This window comes from Armigeres subalbatus, chromosome 2 (assembly GCF_024139115.2).
Source record: "Armigeres subalbatus isolate Guangzhou_Male chromosome 2, GZ_Asu_2, whole genome shotgun sequence".
Lineage (NCBI taxonomy): Eukaryota > Metazoa > Arthropoda > Insecta > Diptera > Culicidae > Armigeres > Armigeres subalbatus.
The window spans coordinates 432,762,461-432,780,235 of NC_085140.1; the positions used below are offsets into that span (position 1 = coordinate 432,762,461).

The following is a 17,775-nucleotide window of genomic DNA, read 5'->3' on the forward strand; positions in this document are numbered from 1 at the left end:
TCCGAGCCTCTTGAAAGGAGGCTTCCGAGCCTCTTGGAAGCACGCTTCCGAGCCTCTTGAAAGGAGGCTTCCGAGCATCTTGAAAGGAGGCTTCCGAGCCTCTTGACAGGAGGAGGCTGTCGAGCCTCTATGCAGGAGGCTGTAGAGCATCAATACAGGATGCTGTCGACCCTCTTGAAAGGAGGCTTGCGAGTCTCTTGAAAAAAGGCTTCCAAGAAACTTGCAAAAAGGATTCCAAGAATCATGCGAGAAGGTTTCTGTTCCTCTCGAAAAGAATCTTATCCTTCACAAGTCTCTTGCAGCGAAGCTACTGAGCTTTTCGGGCCAAAGCCTTCATGACTCTCATATGGAGGCTTCCGAACCCTTAGATTGGAAATTGGCCTTTTGAAATTTCGTCCCACAGTTCTCCACTCACTGTGCTAGTTGTAGTGTGCAGGATTCAATGAGCTTTGATATATTGCTCAACATGCAAATTATATACAATACAAAGTTTTGATAATTGTATGATTTTTTATTTCAAAACTTTGTACTCAAATCTCAAATAGACACATATCTCGAACACTCATTACAAACAGAGATTTATTTAAAGTTTTTCGTTTTTTTTTTTGCATAAATAAACGAATTTTCTCGACAGGCATACAAATCAAGGACATTATTATTATCCAACATCGGAATAACGTTGAAATTTTGCATTTTAGTGCTTTTGAGGTGGTGTTCGGAATTTTAATCAAAGTGTTCAGAATTTGAGGCAATTTTTACTATGAGTGTTCGACACTTGAGACAAATTTCTGCAGAATAAAATCATTCAGAATTGATAAAATATGAATATCAAGCGCTTATATGAAAGTTTTCTTTTGCTAGCTGATGGAAACTATTGATCTATTAAAATATTTTAATTCATGTACCATCAAAGACTTCGGAAGTTCAAAATGTGATTCAGTGTTCGGAATATGAATCAAAACGGTATAATATGCACAATGCGCATATTGATTAATGCATATTAATAAGTTTTTACTGGAATTGTAATACATCCGCCATTACGCATTTTCGTCAGAGGTACATGTACCCCAGGTTGAGAACCGCTGTCTTAAAGAATTATTGGTAGAATTTCTGAGTGAGTAACCGTGAAAATTTCTGATGGAATTCCCGGAAGAATTCTTGGAAAAATTCAGGAGAAATATTCGAGGGAGTTTCTTCAAGAGTTCACTAAGAAATTTGTGGAAGAACTCACGCAGGATTTTCGGTGGAATTTCCTGATGGTTTCCTGGAGGAACTTCGGAAGAATTCTTGGAGAATCTTCGAAAGGAGCTCCTCGACGAACTTCCGGAGGAATTCCTCCAGGAAGTTCCGATTAAATAATTGTAGGAACTTTAGGAGAAATTCCTGAAGGAATATTCGTAGACTTTTCTGGAAAAAAATCCGATGGAATTCCTGCAGGGATTTTCGGAGGAACTTCAGGAGAAATTCATAGGGGAGCTTCCGGAATAATTCCTAAAGTAACATTGTGAAAAAACGATAGCATTTGGTCAATGTTAGGAGAAGTTATTTAAATTTTGAGTGCCCATCAGAAAGATCTATAAGAGGGTTCAAATATACAAACCGACCTACAAAATTAAAAACAGGGGATACTAAAACTAAAGGTACCTACGCTAGAATTGACCTACTTTGGATCTCAATAAAACAGCGAGAACAGGGGTGGCATTGCACATCTCTACTCGAAACGAGCAAACCATGCAAATTGTCGTACGAAAGAGCTGTCGAAAGAAGATACGCAATGAGACCCCAGCACTCTACCGTTATTAACATTTCGCTTCCGGTACGCGGTTACTGCTGATGCTTAGACATTTTTTCGGCTACTCTTGAATACATCCAGATCACCAGAAGTAGGTATCAACAGATTCCGTTCCAAGCGGATTTATTAGAGCTATTTCGCATTTACCAGCTGAAACCCCGTTACTTATGTAACATAGCTAGCCCGCACTGTCATGCATCACGCGGCACGCGCTCTAAATCATTGGGCAACTGACAAAGGAGAACGCTTTCTGTTAGCGGTATCCGTGGTACGATGTACTCATCGGCTATGACGACAAAAACAAGCTTGTCGACAGTTAATGGAAATGCTGGAAATAGCAGGTTCTGTGCTCAGAAAACGGAAAAATTCCTTTTCATTACTTTGTTTTTGATGGGATGGAAATAGGAGCTATGGGATGAAGTGCCAAACCGTTCCCCTATGTCGCAAATTCATAGCCCACACTCCGGAAGCACTGATGATGATAAGGACGCATTCTACGCGCAGCTGGAACGTGAGTACGACAGCTGCCCAAGCCACGACGTCAAAATCATCATAGGAGATTTGAACGCTCAGGTTGGCCAAGAGGAGGAGTTTAGACCGACTATTGGAAAGTTCAGCGCTCACCGGCTGACGAACGAAAACGGCCTACGACTAATTGATTTCGCCGCCTCCAAGAATATGGCCATTCGCAGCACCTACTTCCAACACAGCCTCCCGTATCGGTACACCTGGAGATCACCACTGCAGACAGAATCACAAATCGACCACGTTCTGATTGATGGACGGCACTTCTCCGACATTATCGACGTCAGGACATATCGTGGCGCTAACATCGACTCTGACCACTATCTGGTGATGGTTAAACTGCGCCCAAAACTATCCGTCATCAACAATGTTCGGTACCGACGACCGCCGCGGTACGACCTAGAGCGACTGAAGCAACCTGATGTCGCCACTGCATACGCGCAGCATCTCGAGGCAGCGTTGCCGGAAGAGGGTGAGCTCGATGGGGCCCCTCTTGAGGACTGCTGGAGTACAGTTAAAGCAGCCATTAACGACGCAGCGGAGAACAACGTCGGGTATATGGGTCGAAGTCGACGGAACGATTGGTTCGACGAAGAGTGCAGACAGATTCTGGAGGAGAAGGACGCAGCGCGGGCGGTCGCGCTGCAGCAAGGTACCCGGCAGAACGTGGAACGTTATAGACGGAAGCGGAGACAGCAGACCCGCCTTTTTCAGGAGAAGAAACGCCGCCTGGAAGAAGCGGAGTGCGAGGAGATGGAACAGCTGTGCCGTTCTCAAGAAACACGCAAGTTCTACCAGAAGCTCAACGCATCCCGCAAAGGCTTCGTGCCGCGAGCCGAAATGTGCCGGGATAAGGATGGGAGCATCTTGGCAGCGGCAGCGAAAGGCGACAAACTGGAGTGTGAGAACTTTCGAGCGATCACCATCCTTAATGCCGCCTACAAAGTGATATCCCAGATCATCTTCCGTCGTCTGTCACCATTAGTGAACGAGTTCGTGGGAAGTTATCAAGCCGGCTTCGTTGACGGCTGCTCGACAACGGACCAGATCTTTACTGTACGGCAAATCCTTTAAAAAATGTCGTGAATACCAGGTCCCAACGCACCATCTGTTTGTTGATTTCAAGGCGGCATACGACAGTATAGACCGCGTAGAGCTATGGAAAATTATGGACGAGAACAGCTTCCCTGGGAAGCTTACCAGACTGATCAAAGCAACGGTGGATGGTGTGCAAAACTGTGTGAAGATTTCGGGCGAACACTCCAGTTCGTTCGAATCGCGCCGGGGACTAAGACAAGGTGATGGACTTTCGTGCCTGTTGTTCAACATTGCGCTAGAAGGTGTTATGCGGAGAGCCGGGTGTAACAGCCGGGGTACGATTTTCAACAGATCCAGTCAATTTATTTGTTTCGCGGATGACATGGACATTGTCGGCCGAACATTTGCAAAGGTGGCAGAACTGTACACCCGCCTGAAACGTGAAGCAACAAAAGTTGGACTAGTGGTGAATGCGTCAAAGACAAAGTACATGCTTGTGGGCGGAACCGAGCGCGACAGGGCCCGCCTGGGAAGCAGTGTTACGATAGACGGGGATACCTTCGAGGTGGTCGAGGAATTCGTCTACCTCGGATCCTTGCTAACGGCTGACAACAACGTTAGTTGTGAAATACGAAGGCGCATCATCTGTGGAAGTCGGGCCTACTACGGGCTCCAGAAGAAACTGCGGTCGAAAAAGATTCGCCACCGCACCAAATGTGTCATGTACAAGACGCTTGTGAGACCGGTTGTCCTCTACGGACATGAAACATGGACAATGCTCGAGGAGGACTTGCAAGCACTCGGAGTATTCGAGAGACGGGTGCTTAGGACCATCTTTGGCGGTGTGCAAGAAGACGGTGTGTGGCGGCGAAGAATGAACCATGAGCTCGCCCAACTCTACGGCGAACCCAGTATCCAGAAGGTAGCTAAAGCCGGAAGGATACGATGGGCAGGACATGTTGCAAGAATGCCGGACAGCAACCCTGCAAAGATGGTGTTCGCTTCCGATCCGGCAGGTACGAGACGGCGTGGAGCGCAGCGAGCGAGATGGGCAGACCAGGTGCAGAACGACATGGCGAGCGTGGGGCGTATCCGAGGATGGAGAGATGTGGCCTCGAACCGTGCATTGTGGCGTCAAATTGTTGATTCAGTGTTATCTGTTTAGATGTTAACTAAATAAATGAATGAAATGTCGCAAATTGTAGGAAATCAAAAAAGAAATCGAAGTAGATCGTTCGTCTACAGTTAGGGGCTCTGGGACTTCTCTCTCTCTCCCCCAATCGGATATACTCCAGTTCAAGATTCCAGCTCTGTCGGAACTGGAGTTCGCTACTAAACGCCTCATCGAACTTCGTGCAATGCGAGGCGAGTTTCGTCATCAATTTCGGATTAGGAGGACTTAAGAAACTTTTGCTTAGGGAGTGGAATCAAGTTTCGCTTCATCCGGCACGTTCGGCGTACCTTGGCGGTACTTCCATTTAATGATTCTCCTGGTGATTGCTCCACTTTAATTTGGCCACTTCTTAATTGTCGAACCCCGAGCATTGCCATCCGGAACCCGACCTTATCGGCAATAATCAGAATCGAATGTATGGCCTACAGCCAGCGCCGTAGCGTGTGGTTGGCCGGATCGACCTCCGCCAAGGGCGCCAGCCTCTAGGGGGCGCCGAAATCAAGAATAACGCTAAATAAAGATTTGAGTAAACTGAAGCAAGCAAAGGTATTATTTATTTCTATACCAACATGTCATTTAGCTGGCCCAAATCGAATAAGAGAAATTCTAAAAGTATCTTAGTCATGAAAATCATTAGGTTTGATACCCACATTGTGAGATCGGTTAGATCCATTATAGGCACTATCGCGTTACAAGTGACTTCTGGAATAGTAGTGAAGACAATTAACTCTCAAATCATCGGTTTGAAATGATTCAGCTTTTCCCAGTGGATTCTTTTAGGGAATACATCCATCCATCCATCCAAAAGGTGTTATTGACTGCTATGTTTGAAGTGCCATTTCCGATACCCAGAAATCAGTAGAACTGTGATTAAAGAACACAGTTCTGCTGTCCAAAATATGCTGAGTACAGAATTGTTGAATGGTGTGGATTTTGCAATGATATTTTGCTCCCGTGCAACCCATCCAGTAAAAGATATTCAGGACAGCGACAACAACGACAATCCTTCGCAATCTTTCTCTGTAGTTTATAATCTCTTTTGTAGCTATCTGACGACAGTAGCAACTACATAGTGGGATTTTGGCAACAAAATATTTACTATCAGCCCAGTTTTATTTTCTTCTTTGTCCTTCTTGCTTCCTATGGGAATTGGGACCCATTTTAAAGTTGAAATATTTTAACTCAATTATGTGCAGGAGTGTCTGCAAACCACCGACAGACCCATACCAGAGTAACATTTTTTTTTGACCACAATAGTTCTGATGGCTATTTCGGCCATCAACCAACCCACTACAGCATGTAGTGATTCTAACCATCGACAGACTAATTTATTAAACCAAATAAATCGGATAGCGATTCTGAACATCGATTATACCACTTCAGAGCTAATTTTCATTGACCCTTCTAGGTCCAGATGTGTTCCCAAATCATCGATAGACCCACTCCAGAGTTGTATTTTACTTGATCCAAATAGGTAAGCTTACGTTTCCTCCCTTCAGCCAATCTACTATAAAATAGAGGATTTCACGATTCCACTAAGTTCGATGACGATTCTTAACATTAGATTTAGATTTAGATTAGATTTAGAGTTAGATTTTATTGTCCAAATTGATCCAGCAGTATGGTACAAATCGGTCGACAGATCCACATTAGATTTTCTTGATTCGAATACGTCCGATAGCGATTCCGACTTTCAACCGACCCACTTCAGAGTTAGATTTCCAGCATTTTTTTTTTAATATTTAGCAATCTGCTTCAATCATATTCGAGCATAAGTTTCAGGGGCTAAAAGGACCCGTAGAGGAAATGGTATTTCAGTGCATCACGTAAAAATGGTGATTGTGAACATCTGAAAATTTTATTTGATGTATATGTTTCTTATGCCCCGCCTTTCCGTGTTATACTTTGTAAATTTCTGTAAAGAACTTTGAGCAATTTTTATGAACTTCCATTTAGGGGAATTTACTTTAATCCACGTAGACTTTCAGGTATAAATGTTTTTCAAGTATCTGAACTTTTAATCTTACTTCTTTTGGGTAGGTAAGATTCGAAATGCTCTTTTAAAATTAATTATTGCACATTCTTTTTGCTAAAGAAGGGGCGCCCAATGAACTTTCGCCAAGGGCGCTTGGAGTCCACGCTACGCCTCTGCCTACAGCGCATGAAAAAAATCGATCAAAGACCTCTGGCGTTGCTGGCAACAGGTCTATGTGGGTCGGCGACGTTAAGCATAAGTACGTTAGGCATAAGGGCGTTAGGCATAATGGATCTTTGGCACAATTCTGCCTTCTTTATGTCATGTGCTGTTCTTTGGGTAATGTTATGCCTAACGTACTTATGCCTAACGGGGTATACCTGGTCTATGTCAGTAACCTTTAGCAGCGAGTGAAGTGGAAGTAGCCACAATGGGATATCCGTGCTGATCAGCTAGAGCTGGTCAATGAAGTGAAAGCACCCCTGCTCCAATTGCCATTGGGGTGTATTTTCGACACCGTAGCAGAGACGGGTGGAAGAGTTTGTGTTGTCGTTGTCAATACTGTCTCCAGACAATGCAAGCTAATGACCACTGATCACAAAATTTAAAAAAAAAACTCTAAGGGGTCCCAAATAAAGGTTTCACCAAAAGTGCTGTTAATCCAAGCTTCGACTTTGGTTCCAATTTATATAAAAACATTTGATTCAAAATAATATCTTCTACAACGAGTTACGGGTGATTACATTGGCGGATTTCTCCCTGAATTAGAAAATGGAAGGCCTTAGAATAATTCTACCAAAATATGAAGCAATTCTTGCTTTGCATATTTTGGTACCGGGAAATTTGATGGCTTTCTCTTTTTTTTTTTAATTTGGAATTATTTATTATCATAGTAATTGATAATGAATAATTAGTTCGTTCGTCGCTTTGAACACAGCCTTTATCTAGTCCGATTTTCATTGCTGTGGTGTCTGGTTCCCATTTTATTCATGTATCGTCATTGTCAGGCGCTGTCCGATGATTGTGATGCACAAGCATTCCCCAAAGCGTCGTCCTTCACGTCACCTTACAGTGACTTGACAAAAGTTGAGGAGGATGTGAAGCGAACCCATGCCCCTCTGCTCATAAGATGAATATGTAGCCAACTACGCCACGGGACCAACCCAAGGCTTTCTCATTATAAAACAAATGTTGTGGCGTAGCTAGAAAATTTCTGTGGTTATTTGAGCCCTTTGATTAAATTCCGAAATATCCTGGAAAGACTTCTGACTGAAATTTGTTGGTTATTTTTTATTATTTGAGTTGTTTAGCTAAATGTGCCGTTATTTTAACGCGAAATGTATGCTTTCTTAGAGAGTAAATGATAGATCTGCTCATAACAAAAACAGAAAAGTAAATAACAGAAACACCCCAAATTCACTAAAACTCCAACCAAATGTAGCTTTAAATGTGGACAATAAAATGATAGCTGTTTGACAACATCCAAAACATCCCAAAAATATGCATTATGGCATATTAATCGATGAAAATAAAAGACACAAACACAACCAACTAAAAATAAAAACAATAGTTATGATAGAAGCGATCAAGCAAAACTAGCTGAAACTGAACCAATTATAACGCCAAGCGAGAATCAAATTAATATACGAATATTTTTATTTTTAACTCTAAATTTGAATTTTATAGGTTATGGTGTTAATATATAGTTAACTACATTTAAATTGCCAGATTTCCCATTGTTTTCAGAAATTTGGTTTCAACCATGTACAATTCAATACACTAACTAAACGAACGCCTAGCCGACGTAATTAAATGAAATCGTTCTGAAAACCAACTAATTTCTATTCAACTTTAACAAAGCGAAGTTCCGTTGAGTATTTAACAGTTACTGATATATTTCACACACTTAGCAAATCAAACAAATTCTAATCAATCCACGAAGAAATTAAATAAATCGTATTTAGAAAAGTGGTCGGCATCCCCGCTTCGAACAAAGTTTGTAAAAAATGACCTGGTAAATAAAATATTGCATATTTCCAGTAAACTGTTTTTCAAAGATATCACACAAATACCTTCAAGCTGTCTCCATGAGTTCCGTGGAATTTGATTCGTCTGGGAGTTGTGTATCGGGTTGCTGCTCACCGACGCCCTCGATATTACCGTCACTGTCCCCAACGATATTACCGTCATTGGTGAGACAATTCTGCAGAGCCATCAGGGCATCCATATCGTCACGAAGTTTAACGTTTATTTCACGTTCCAGCTCAAGTTCTTCGGTGACAGTTTTCAGGTGTTCTTCAAACTTGTCGAAAGAATCTTCTTCGAGTTTCTCCGATTTGTTTAATGCTGCGTCAGATGAAATCGTTATAATTTTTGCTTCCAGCTCCACAATTCTGCGTTTTAGGAGCATGTTCTCATTTTGCACTCGCATCAGGTTGTTTCTGCTGTTTACTAACGCCGAGGCCGCTTCTTCAGCTATCTTGTTTGACGATTCTGCGGTTTCACTAAGAACCAAATGGTCAGCTTCCAATTTTTGCAAATGACTGTAAGAATGAAAAATGTCAAATTATGCGAACAATAACGATGACGCATCTCGGATTTCAAATGTCAGCAAAAAGAATATTGCCTCACCGTGTTACTCACCCATTCAAAACATCCATGGCCTTCCAAATGCGGTCTGTGCTCTCCGTCGTTGGATTTTGAGCTCCCTGGAGAGCCTTTAGCTGTTCCAGAAGTTTGCTGTTGTCTCGTGTAAGTTCCATTATCTTCACCTGTGACGTTTCGATCTTCACATTCAAACGTTCGTTATCATTAGTCTGCGGGAATTAAATTAAAATTTTATTTTTAAATACCACGTGACTGTACATAACCTAAAATGTGTTGAAACATTACCACTGCTTCAAGCTGAACATTTTGTCGGGCAGCATTCTCCATGAAGCCATTGCGGATGGCTTCCTTCTGATTGAGAGCATCCAGTGCTATCTTCAGCTGGTCCCGCAGTTCGGTCATCTCACGTTGGAAGTTTTGGGCATCGTTCTCCAAAGCGGCTTTCATCCGGTTTGTTTCGTCCAACGTGGTTTTCAGCAAAGTCACTTCATTCTATCAAATTCAATAGTTTGGTGTTCTTAGGAAAAGTAGGTAGAAAATACGATGCAAGCGTCTACTTACCCTTCGGGACTGCAGTTCGCATATGCAAGTTATCAATCGATTGTAAATTGTATCTAAATCGATATCAGTTTTTGACAATTGAAACTTTTGTTCGTCCATTTTGGTTTGCTCTTGTTTGGTACAACCATCCATGTGTATCGTGTGTAAAAGTTTATGCGTATAGAGGGTATAGAGTGCTGCAAATTAAGGGTAAGCGGTATTAGTATTTCTTTCACTTAGCGTTAAGTGGTAGGTGATATAAGCATTGACTATTGTATGAGAAAAGAATCACTTCCATCCGTTACCACAGATATTGATTTGGGACTAATCACTTACTCTCCAATGGAAGCAATGCGCTCACAACCAATCGAGATATGTCCTGACCACGTCCTCGCGAATTCTCCAGTAATTCGGGGAACTCAATCATACTCCAATACTTTACTGTTATTCATTCTCTAGGAATTCTGAGCAATTCCTTGCCAAGGGTTTTAAGTATTGGGAGCAAAATAAAATTCCCATAAAAATTAGGAAAATATTGGGAAATTATCAATATAAAAATCAGGGTGGAAGCAATAAATAAATATAAAATTGTCATATACAATCAAATACAGTAATATCCCGATTTTATCACCCCCCTAGTGAATTTTGGGGTGATAAAACAGGGAAGGTGACAAAAGCGGAAAATTTTTTTTCTTCTGTTTTTCAACTTTTTTAACCGAAAATGTATCATGTGTTTTGATAATGTCAGGTTTCTCAGGCGTTCTCTCACCCTGCGGCAAAAAATCAGCATTCTCAATGACCTGGAGGGCAAGGTGACGACAATAGCGGACATTGCTAAATATTCATCGAACAACTGTGAGAAAAATCGAGAAAAATGCTGAATCCATTCTTAGAGCTGCTTCACACCAGAGTTGTCGGCGACAAATGAACTTTAAGTACGTTTCGACTGGTGCACACAAGGGATTGGAGGACAGCTTGTTTTTGTGGTTTCTTAACCAACGGCGTCTTAACAAAACCGTTTCCACAACTATGATGACGTTGAAAGCAAAATCATTTGCTGCACGCTGCGGTGTTCCAGCAGCATTTAAATTCTCGGATTATTCGGCTCATAATTTCAAGGCTAGGTATGGCATTAGGAAACTGAAAATTTGTGGGGAAGTGCTTTCAAGTGACTCAGGGAGTATTGAGGGTTTCCTAGAGCAGTTCCATGACACAGTACAGGGACGAGAGCTTACCGCTCAAATGATTTACAATGCTGATGAGTCCGGGTTATTTTTTAAAATGCTTCCTTCAGAAACACTTGTTGGTCCCAGTGAGAACAATGCGCCAGGCCGTAAAGTTATCAAACAGCGCATAACTTTTATGCCCTACTCCAACGTGACTGGTGACCATAAGCTGCGAATGGTTGTGATTGGAAAATCCCGCAACCCTAGAGCATTTAAAGGAGTTAAGGTACCTGTCTCATACTTTTCCTCAAAAAATGCTTGGATGCAACGGGACATATTTCATACTTGGTTCCATGGAGATTTTGTTCCATCGGTACGAAAATTTGCGGCTGAGAAAGGCATTCCACCGAAAGCAATACTTTTGTTGGATAATTGTTCCGCGCATCACTTGAATGATGAATTGAAAAGTGATGACGGATTGATCACTGTCTACTTTTTGCCTCCAAACGTCACAGCCATGATCCAGCCCATGGATTAAAATGTCATACAAAACTGTAAGCTTCATTATCGTGAAAAACTTATGCTTCACGTCATGGCTCGTAGCGGCGAAAACAACATCGATCAATGCTTGAAGCAAATCTCTCTGAAAGATGTTTGTTTCTGGATTCATGAGGCCTGGACTTAAGTGCAAAATACAGTGATCCAACAGTCTTGGAAGACAATAGGCATACTCCTGGGATGATGTTCCCCTCTCGCATTTGGTCAATGTTGAGAAACATGAGGACTCTATTCTGCCGAATTTTTCTGAAGAGAGAAAAAGCAAAGCGTTCACAGACGAAGATATTTTGAGCATGGTGTTGGATGATCAGGCAGCGACAGAAGAAGAACAGGACGATTCACAGCTCAACATTTCGGAACCTTCAAACGATTTGGAATCATCAGGCCCGATATCTCCTACGCCTTTTGAATCATCAAGAATAATCAACCACATCGAAGCAGTGCGGATGCTAGACAAAATTGTTGATTGGGGTGATTCTTCTGACCTCTCCATGGATGATGTTCTTTTCTTGCGACGGATATGGTTAATGTATGGAGAATACTAAAACTTAACCACGACACCTTTTTCCTTAAACATTGTTTTTTTTATTATTTTATTGAAATCTAAAATTGAAATTTTATTGAAATCTAAAACCGTTTTATATTAAGACGTCTATAAATAAAATACAAAATACAAATAAAAGTCTTGTAAAATATAATAAAAATCAAAAAATCAGAAAATGCTTTTCATTCACATCCTGCCCTTTTTTCATAAACCTGTGCGCCGATTGAAATTTTGTCGGCGGCGTCGTGATAGCTCATTTTTAGCCAGCGATGGCGGCGTGCCGGCGTCACGCCGTTGGTTTTCGTCGGCGGCGGTGCGGCGGCGTGGGCTTATTTTATTCATTAGAAATTATTCGAACTTTTTCCAGGAATTCATCCGAAAGTTCTTCTAAGAATCCCTCTGGAAGCTCCTCCAGGAATTCCTCCGGAAGTACCCTCAGAAATTCCTCCGGAGGCTCCTTCAGGAGTTTCTCCGGAAGTTCCTTAGGGAATTTCTCCGGAAGTTCCTTCGTGATTTTCTCCGTAAGTTCCTCCAGCAATTACTTCGGAAGTTCATCCAAGAATTCCTCTGGAAGTACCTCATGGGGTCCCTCCGGAAGTTCTTCCAGTTTTTCTTCCGGAACTTTTTCCTGGAGTTCCTCTGGAAGTTCCCCAAAAGTTCCTCCAAGAATTCCTCCGGAAGTTCCACCAGCAATTCCTCCAGAAGTTCCTCTAGGAATTCTTCCGTAGTTTTTTTTTTGAAGGTCCTCCGGGATTTTTTTCAGAAGGTCCTTTGGGAATTCTTCCCCAAGTTCACCCACCATTTTTTTCCAGGAGTTCTCTCGGGAATTCCTACAGATTCCTCCGGAAGGTCCTCCAGAAATTTCTCCAGAATTTCTTCCAAAAGTTTCTACTGTAACTCCTCCGGTTCCTTCAAGAATTCCTTTAGAAGCTCCTCAAGGAATTCCTCCGCAAGTTCCCACAGCAGTTTTCCGGAAATTCTTTCAGAGGTTTTTCCGGAAATTCCTCCAGAAGTTCCTTCAGAAAATCCTCGAGGAATTGCTTCAAAAGTACCTCCAGAAATTTCCCCGTAAATTCCCCCAGCGATTTTTTCGAAAGTTCCCCGGGCATTCGTCCTGGAATCGTTTCGGAAGTTGCTCCGAAATTTCTTTTAGCAGTACATACGGAAGATCATCCGGAAATTCCTCCAGAACTTATCTGGAAGTTTCTCCGGGAATTCCTTTGAAAGTTTCTCCACTAATTCCTCCGAAGTTTTCTCGGGAATTTTCCCGGAGTTTCCCGGAGAAATTCTTTCAGATGTACATTAATAATTCATCGGGAATTCTTTCAGGATTTTTTCGGGAATTTACTACTAGAAAGTCTTTGAATTACCACAGTAATTCTTCAAGAAATTCATTCCAAAATTTACATGGGAATTCTTTTAGAAATTTTTCGACAACTCTTCATGAATTTCATCAGTAATTTCTAAAAAAATTCTCCTGGGAATTCCTCCTGAAACTTTTTTTGGGCTTTTTTCAGAAATTCCCCAGAAACGTTTCCCATATTACTTTGAGAGCACTCCAGAAATTTACTCTGAATTCTTTCCGAAATTCACAAGATATTCCTCTGATCTACGCCTACCGGAAATTCCTCCAGTAACTCATATAGAAATTCCATTACGAATTCTTCCAGAAAATTCCTCCAGAAATTCTTTTAGAAATTCTTCCATGAATTTGCCCCAGAATTCATCCAAAAATTTCCCAGGGAAATTCAGGAATTTTATAGTAGTTCCTTAAGAAATTCCCTCGAAAATTCTTGAAGATTAAATTATTCCGCAAGAATTTTGTTCAGTTTCTTGCATTGGAATTTCACTTGTCATAAGACGAGTTTGTACGATCTCTCCTGACTCGTCGAGTCAAGTACGAGACACTGAAGACGACCTTACTGTTGAGGTCGAAATACGAATCTGTTAAGGTACAATTAAGTGGTGGAATTAAATGGGATTGGACAAACTCGTCTTATGACAAGTGAAGACATTCCAGCTCAAAATAATTTTCTTAACAATTGGAATTTCTCCAAGAATCCTCTCCGGAATTATTTTTCTGAAAATTATATTCCTCCCCTAAGCGTAAATGAAGGTGGACAAGCCATACATTACGAAAGAGCGAAGACGAAATCTGCAAGCAAGCATTAGACTGGAATCCGGTAAGAGATCGCAGCAGAGGCAGGTCTAGGGGATCGTGGCAACGAAATTTCAACAAAGACCAGGAGGAATTCTCGAAGGAATTCCAAAAAGAGTTTCTGGAGAAATTCCAGAAAAAAAAGTAGAAGAATTATTAAAGCAAGTTTTTTTTCCTTGTTAGGAATTGTACTTTCGAACGAAATTTAAAGGAAATTCTTAAATAACTTCAGACTGAAATACAATATGAATTCTAGAAAGAATTTCTAAAGAAACAATTTCTAAAATTCTTACCACATTTCTGAAGGATTAATTTAAATTAAATTACATTACAGACATTTTCCCACGACGTTTTTTGCACTTGGTTAATTAGAAATTAGCTCCATGCCAGTTTTGAGTAGGTTGCCGTCGAATGATTTCGATTTATAGAGTTAATCGTAAATGATGGTAAATACTGCATAATTGTAAGTATATAATTTTCAAATGAACTTGGGTGAAAATATGTATTTCCATCAGGAAATAACATTCATGATAAGCTTGAATGCTCTTTTGAAAAAAAATGTGCCATCGGCGTAGTGAAAAATATTCGACGGCGTGGAATATTTCCATATGGCGGCACACTGGTTCATTTTTAGGGTGGCGGCGGCGTGTAAAAATCAACGGTGGCGGCTACGTGGCGCGGCGGCGTACACGTCTATAGAAAACCATAAATATACAAATCCCAAGTGAAAAAAAACCGCTTATCTAGACTAAAACATGTAAAAACACATAGGGTGACACGGTGTTGAACTTAATCTAGAATTAAAAAAACACCTAAATAAAGATTAAAAAAAAAAAACATAGGGTGACAAAATCGGATCGAAAACGTGATAAAATCGGGGGTAGACAAAATCGGGGAGTGGCAAAATCGGGTCAATACTGTATTTTACATGAAACAAAAATATTAGCAATTTTGAAAGTTTATAACAATTATTAAAAAATAATTTTCCATAGATAAATCAAAACTATTCATTGAAAAATAAATACAAATACCCATAAATAAATCAAAATTAGCAATAAGCAACTTCAAAACTTCCCAGAATTTTTTTTTTAACTTTCCACAAAAAAATCATTAAGAAAAATAAAAAGAATTATCATTTAAAGAAAGAGTCAGCTATGGGAAAAAATGCTCAGATTTATTTTTCCTAGGAAATTTTTATGTTTTATTATAGCTTTTCATATTTTTTTTGTGAAACACTCTTATTTTTTGTAAAAAAAAATGTGTTGAAAAATTTTGTAATTGTTTATTATGTATTGATTTATTCATGGATTTTTTGCTTTTTTCGTCACAGGAAAACTTTGATTTATTTATGGAAAAATCTTCTTTTATAGTAGCAATTATTACATTTAAAAGTGCTAATACATTTGCTAATATATTATTATTTATGGCAATTGTGCTCTATTTAGGGAAATGTTATTATTATGTATTGCTTCTACCGTCATTTCTTTATTGGCACCTGTTTTTTAGGAATTTGTTAAATTTTTTAGGGGGATTTTTTATTTTAGTCTTAAGGATTTACCCTCAATAATGGTTTTAAGGTTTTCCCTCCAAGAATTTTGAGGTGTTTACGGACCTCTCTAGATATTTTTTTTCTCGAATTTTGTTTAGAGGTATCGATTCTGTACATATTCTGAGTCTACAAGAAAAACTAATCCGAACCTATTTTTTTCAGAAATAATTTACTCTCAGAAATTCTATGGTACTAGCAAACCACTATGCTTCATATTCCAACTAGCAATCTACTGGCATAACATGTGCTCTATTCGTTGATTAGCTACTCAATATTTTTGTTTACTAAACAACCTAATTCTGGAAACAAAAACTTTTTCGATGAATTCAGGGCATTCGGATAATTTCTCCTTCAGGATTCTTAGCAGCAATTCTCGGGAATGTTCTTTCCAGAATATTTGAGATTTACTGCTTCAAGAGATCAGGGCAATTTCTCCGGCAAGCATATCGAGGAATCTTTTCCCCAGAATTTGGGAGTAATTCCTCCTCCAGCAATTTGGAGGAATTCCTTCTTTGAGGATCCTGGGGAATTACTCACCCTAGCCCAGATTTTATTTATTCTTGTTCGAGTAATTCCTCCTCCAGCAATTTGGAGGAATTCCTTCTTTGAGGATCCTGGGGAATTACTCACCCTAGCCCAGATTTTATTTATTCTTGTTCGGGTGTGCTACTGTATAGATACATGGCGAATAACTTCGATGCTATTGAGAAGCAATGCAGTATTGGATTAGATACAGATTTTGTTTTGATTTTCTCATGAGCTTCAAAAGGAATAAAGTTTTATGACAAGGTCCTGCTATTTGGACCCTTCGCTGAGAGTTATCTTTTAGAAGGCGCGCTTATTATCGATCATAAGTTACTCCTTTTATGAGAAAACCAAAATAGTAACTGTCATAAGACGAGTTTATACAATCCCATTGAATTCCACCACTTAATTGTATCTTGACAGATACGTATTGCGACCTCAAAAGTAAGGCCGTCTTCAGTGTCTCGTACTTGACTCGACTTGAAGAAAATGATCGCAGCTTACACTATTTATACTATGCGTAGGTATAATAATTTATCTAGGTACTTATCTTACTACGGTGCTTATTTCTACTCGCTTGATGCGCTTAATGCTTGGGTATAAACTTGAAGAGCCAGGAGCTACCATTTCCTTGATCTTTATTCAACAACCGCGTTTGTACCTGTCGGTAGATTTCCAAGCTCTCAGCAACATCAAGTTTCCACGGAGAAGAGACATTTCTTATAATTTTAATGTTTGATGTCGTAATTGAATGATTTTCCTGATATACATGTCAAGATACAATTAAGTGGTGGAATTCAATGTCGAGTCAAGTACAAGACACTGAAGACGACCACACAGTTGTGGTCGAAATACGTATCTGCAAAGATAACGAAAATTAACTGGTGGAATTAAATGGACAGTACTTAATTCGTCTTAGACGGTTTAATATATTCCACTAAAAGAGCTTAATATATTTTTCTGAAATCCATGTTTTTCACTGCATTGACTGTGAAATATTTCTACCCTGACCGCAATGAATGCAAAAGTTCGACAGGGTTTGATAACGGCTGGTATAGAGGACTAAATACGATGAATCCCCGAACTACCATTACTTATTGCCCTAGCTCGAAAAATGGATTAAGCAAGGGCTCGGTTTGGCTGATCTTACACCGTAAAACACTACGCATAAGTGATCTACCCAGCTTTACGGGAAAGCCCAGATGTTCTAGACATATCCTCAATCGAGAATTATGAAGAATTTCTCCCTCTTGCGTTGTGAGGAAATTTACTTCCACGAATTCTTGGAAATTCCTTCTCCATGCTTCTAGGCAATTCCTTCTACTGAATTTCTGGGGAATTCCCACTCTAAATTGTCCTATGAATTTCTTATTCCAGAATTCTGGGGAGTTTCTTCTCCCACATTTTTAGAAATTCACTTATCAGAATTTCTAAGAACCGTATAAAGCCAAATATTATTTTCGTTGATGCTTACCATCATAAGCTCACAAGAAATGCAAATTTTTAAAAACTAATATACTTAAGGAAATGATTGAAAGACCCGTTTGTTTCAGGATAGCGTAGTGCATATGTAGCATTTTTGGCCAAAATGGGATTTTTATATATTCTGAATCCTCGTCCAGAA

General features: G+C 40.2%; 1 protein-coding gene across 1 annotated transcript in view; it reads right to left on the bottom strand.

Annotated features, from left to right (window-relative positions):
• Positions 1–4,227: 4,227 nt before the first annotated feature.
• The window catches only part of LOC134217972 (tropomyosin-1-like), a 30,176-nt gene continuing 16,628 nt past the window's right edge, over positions 4,228–17,775 (bottom strand). Inside the window, exons 2-6 of the mRNA XM_062696839.1 lie at positions 9,673–9,848; positions 9,397–9,603; positions 9,148–9,320; positions 8,577–9,047; positions 4,228–8,515 (exon numbers count right to left, since the gene is read on the bottom strand). Of these exons, the coding sequence (XP_062552823.1) occupies positions 8,579–9,047; positions 9,148–9,320; positions 9,397–9,603; positions 9,673–9,804 (981 nt within the window). The 5' untranslated portion in view covers positions 9,805–9,848 and the 3' untranslated portion in view covers positions 4,228–8,515; positions 8,577–8,578. The remainder of the gene's footprint in view (positions 8,516–8,576; positions 9,048–9,147; positions 9,321–9,396; positions 9,604–9,672; positions 9,849–17,775) is intronic.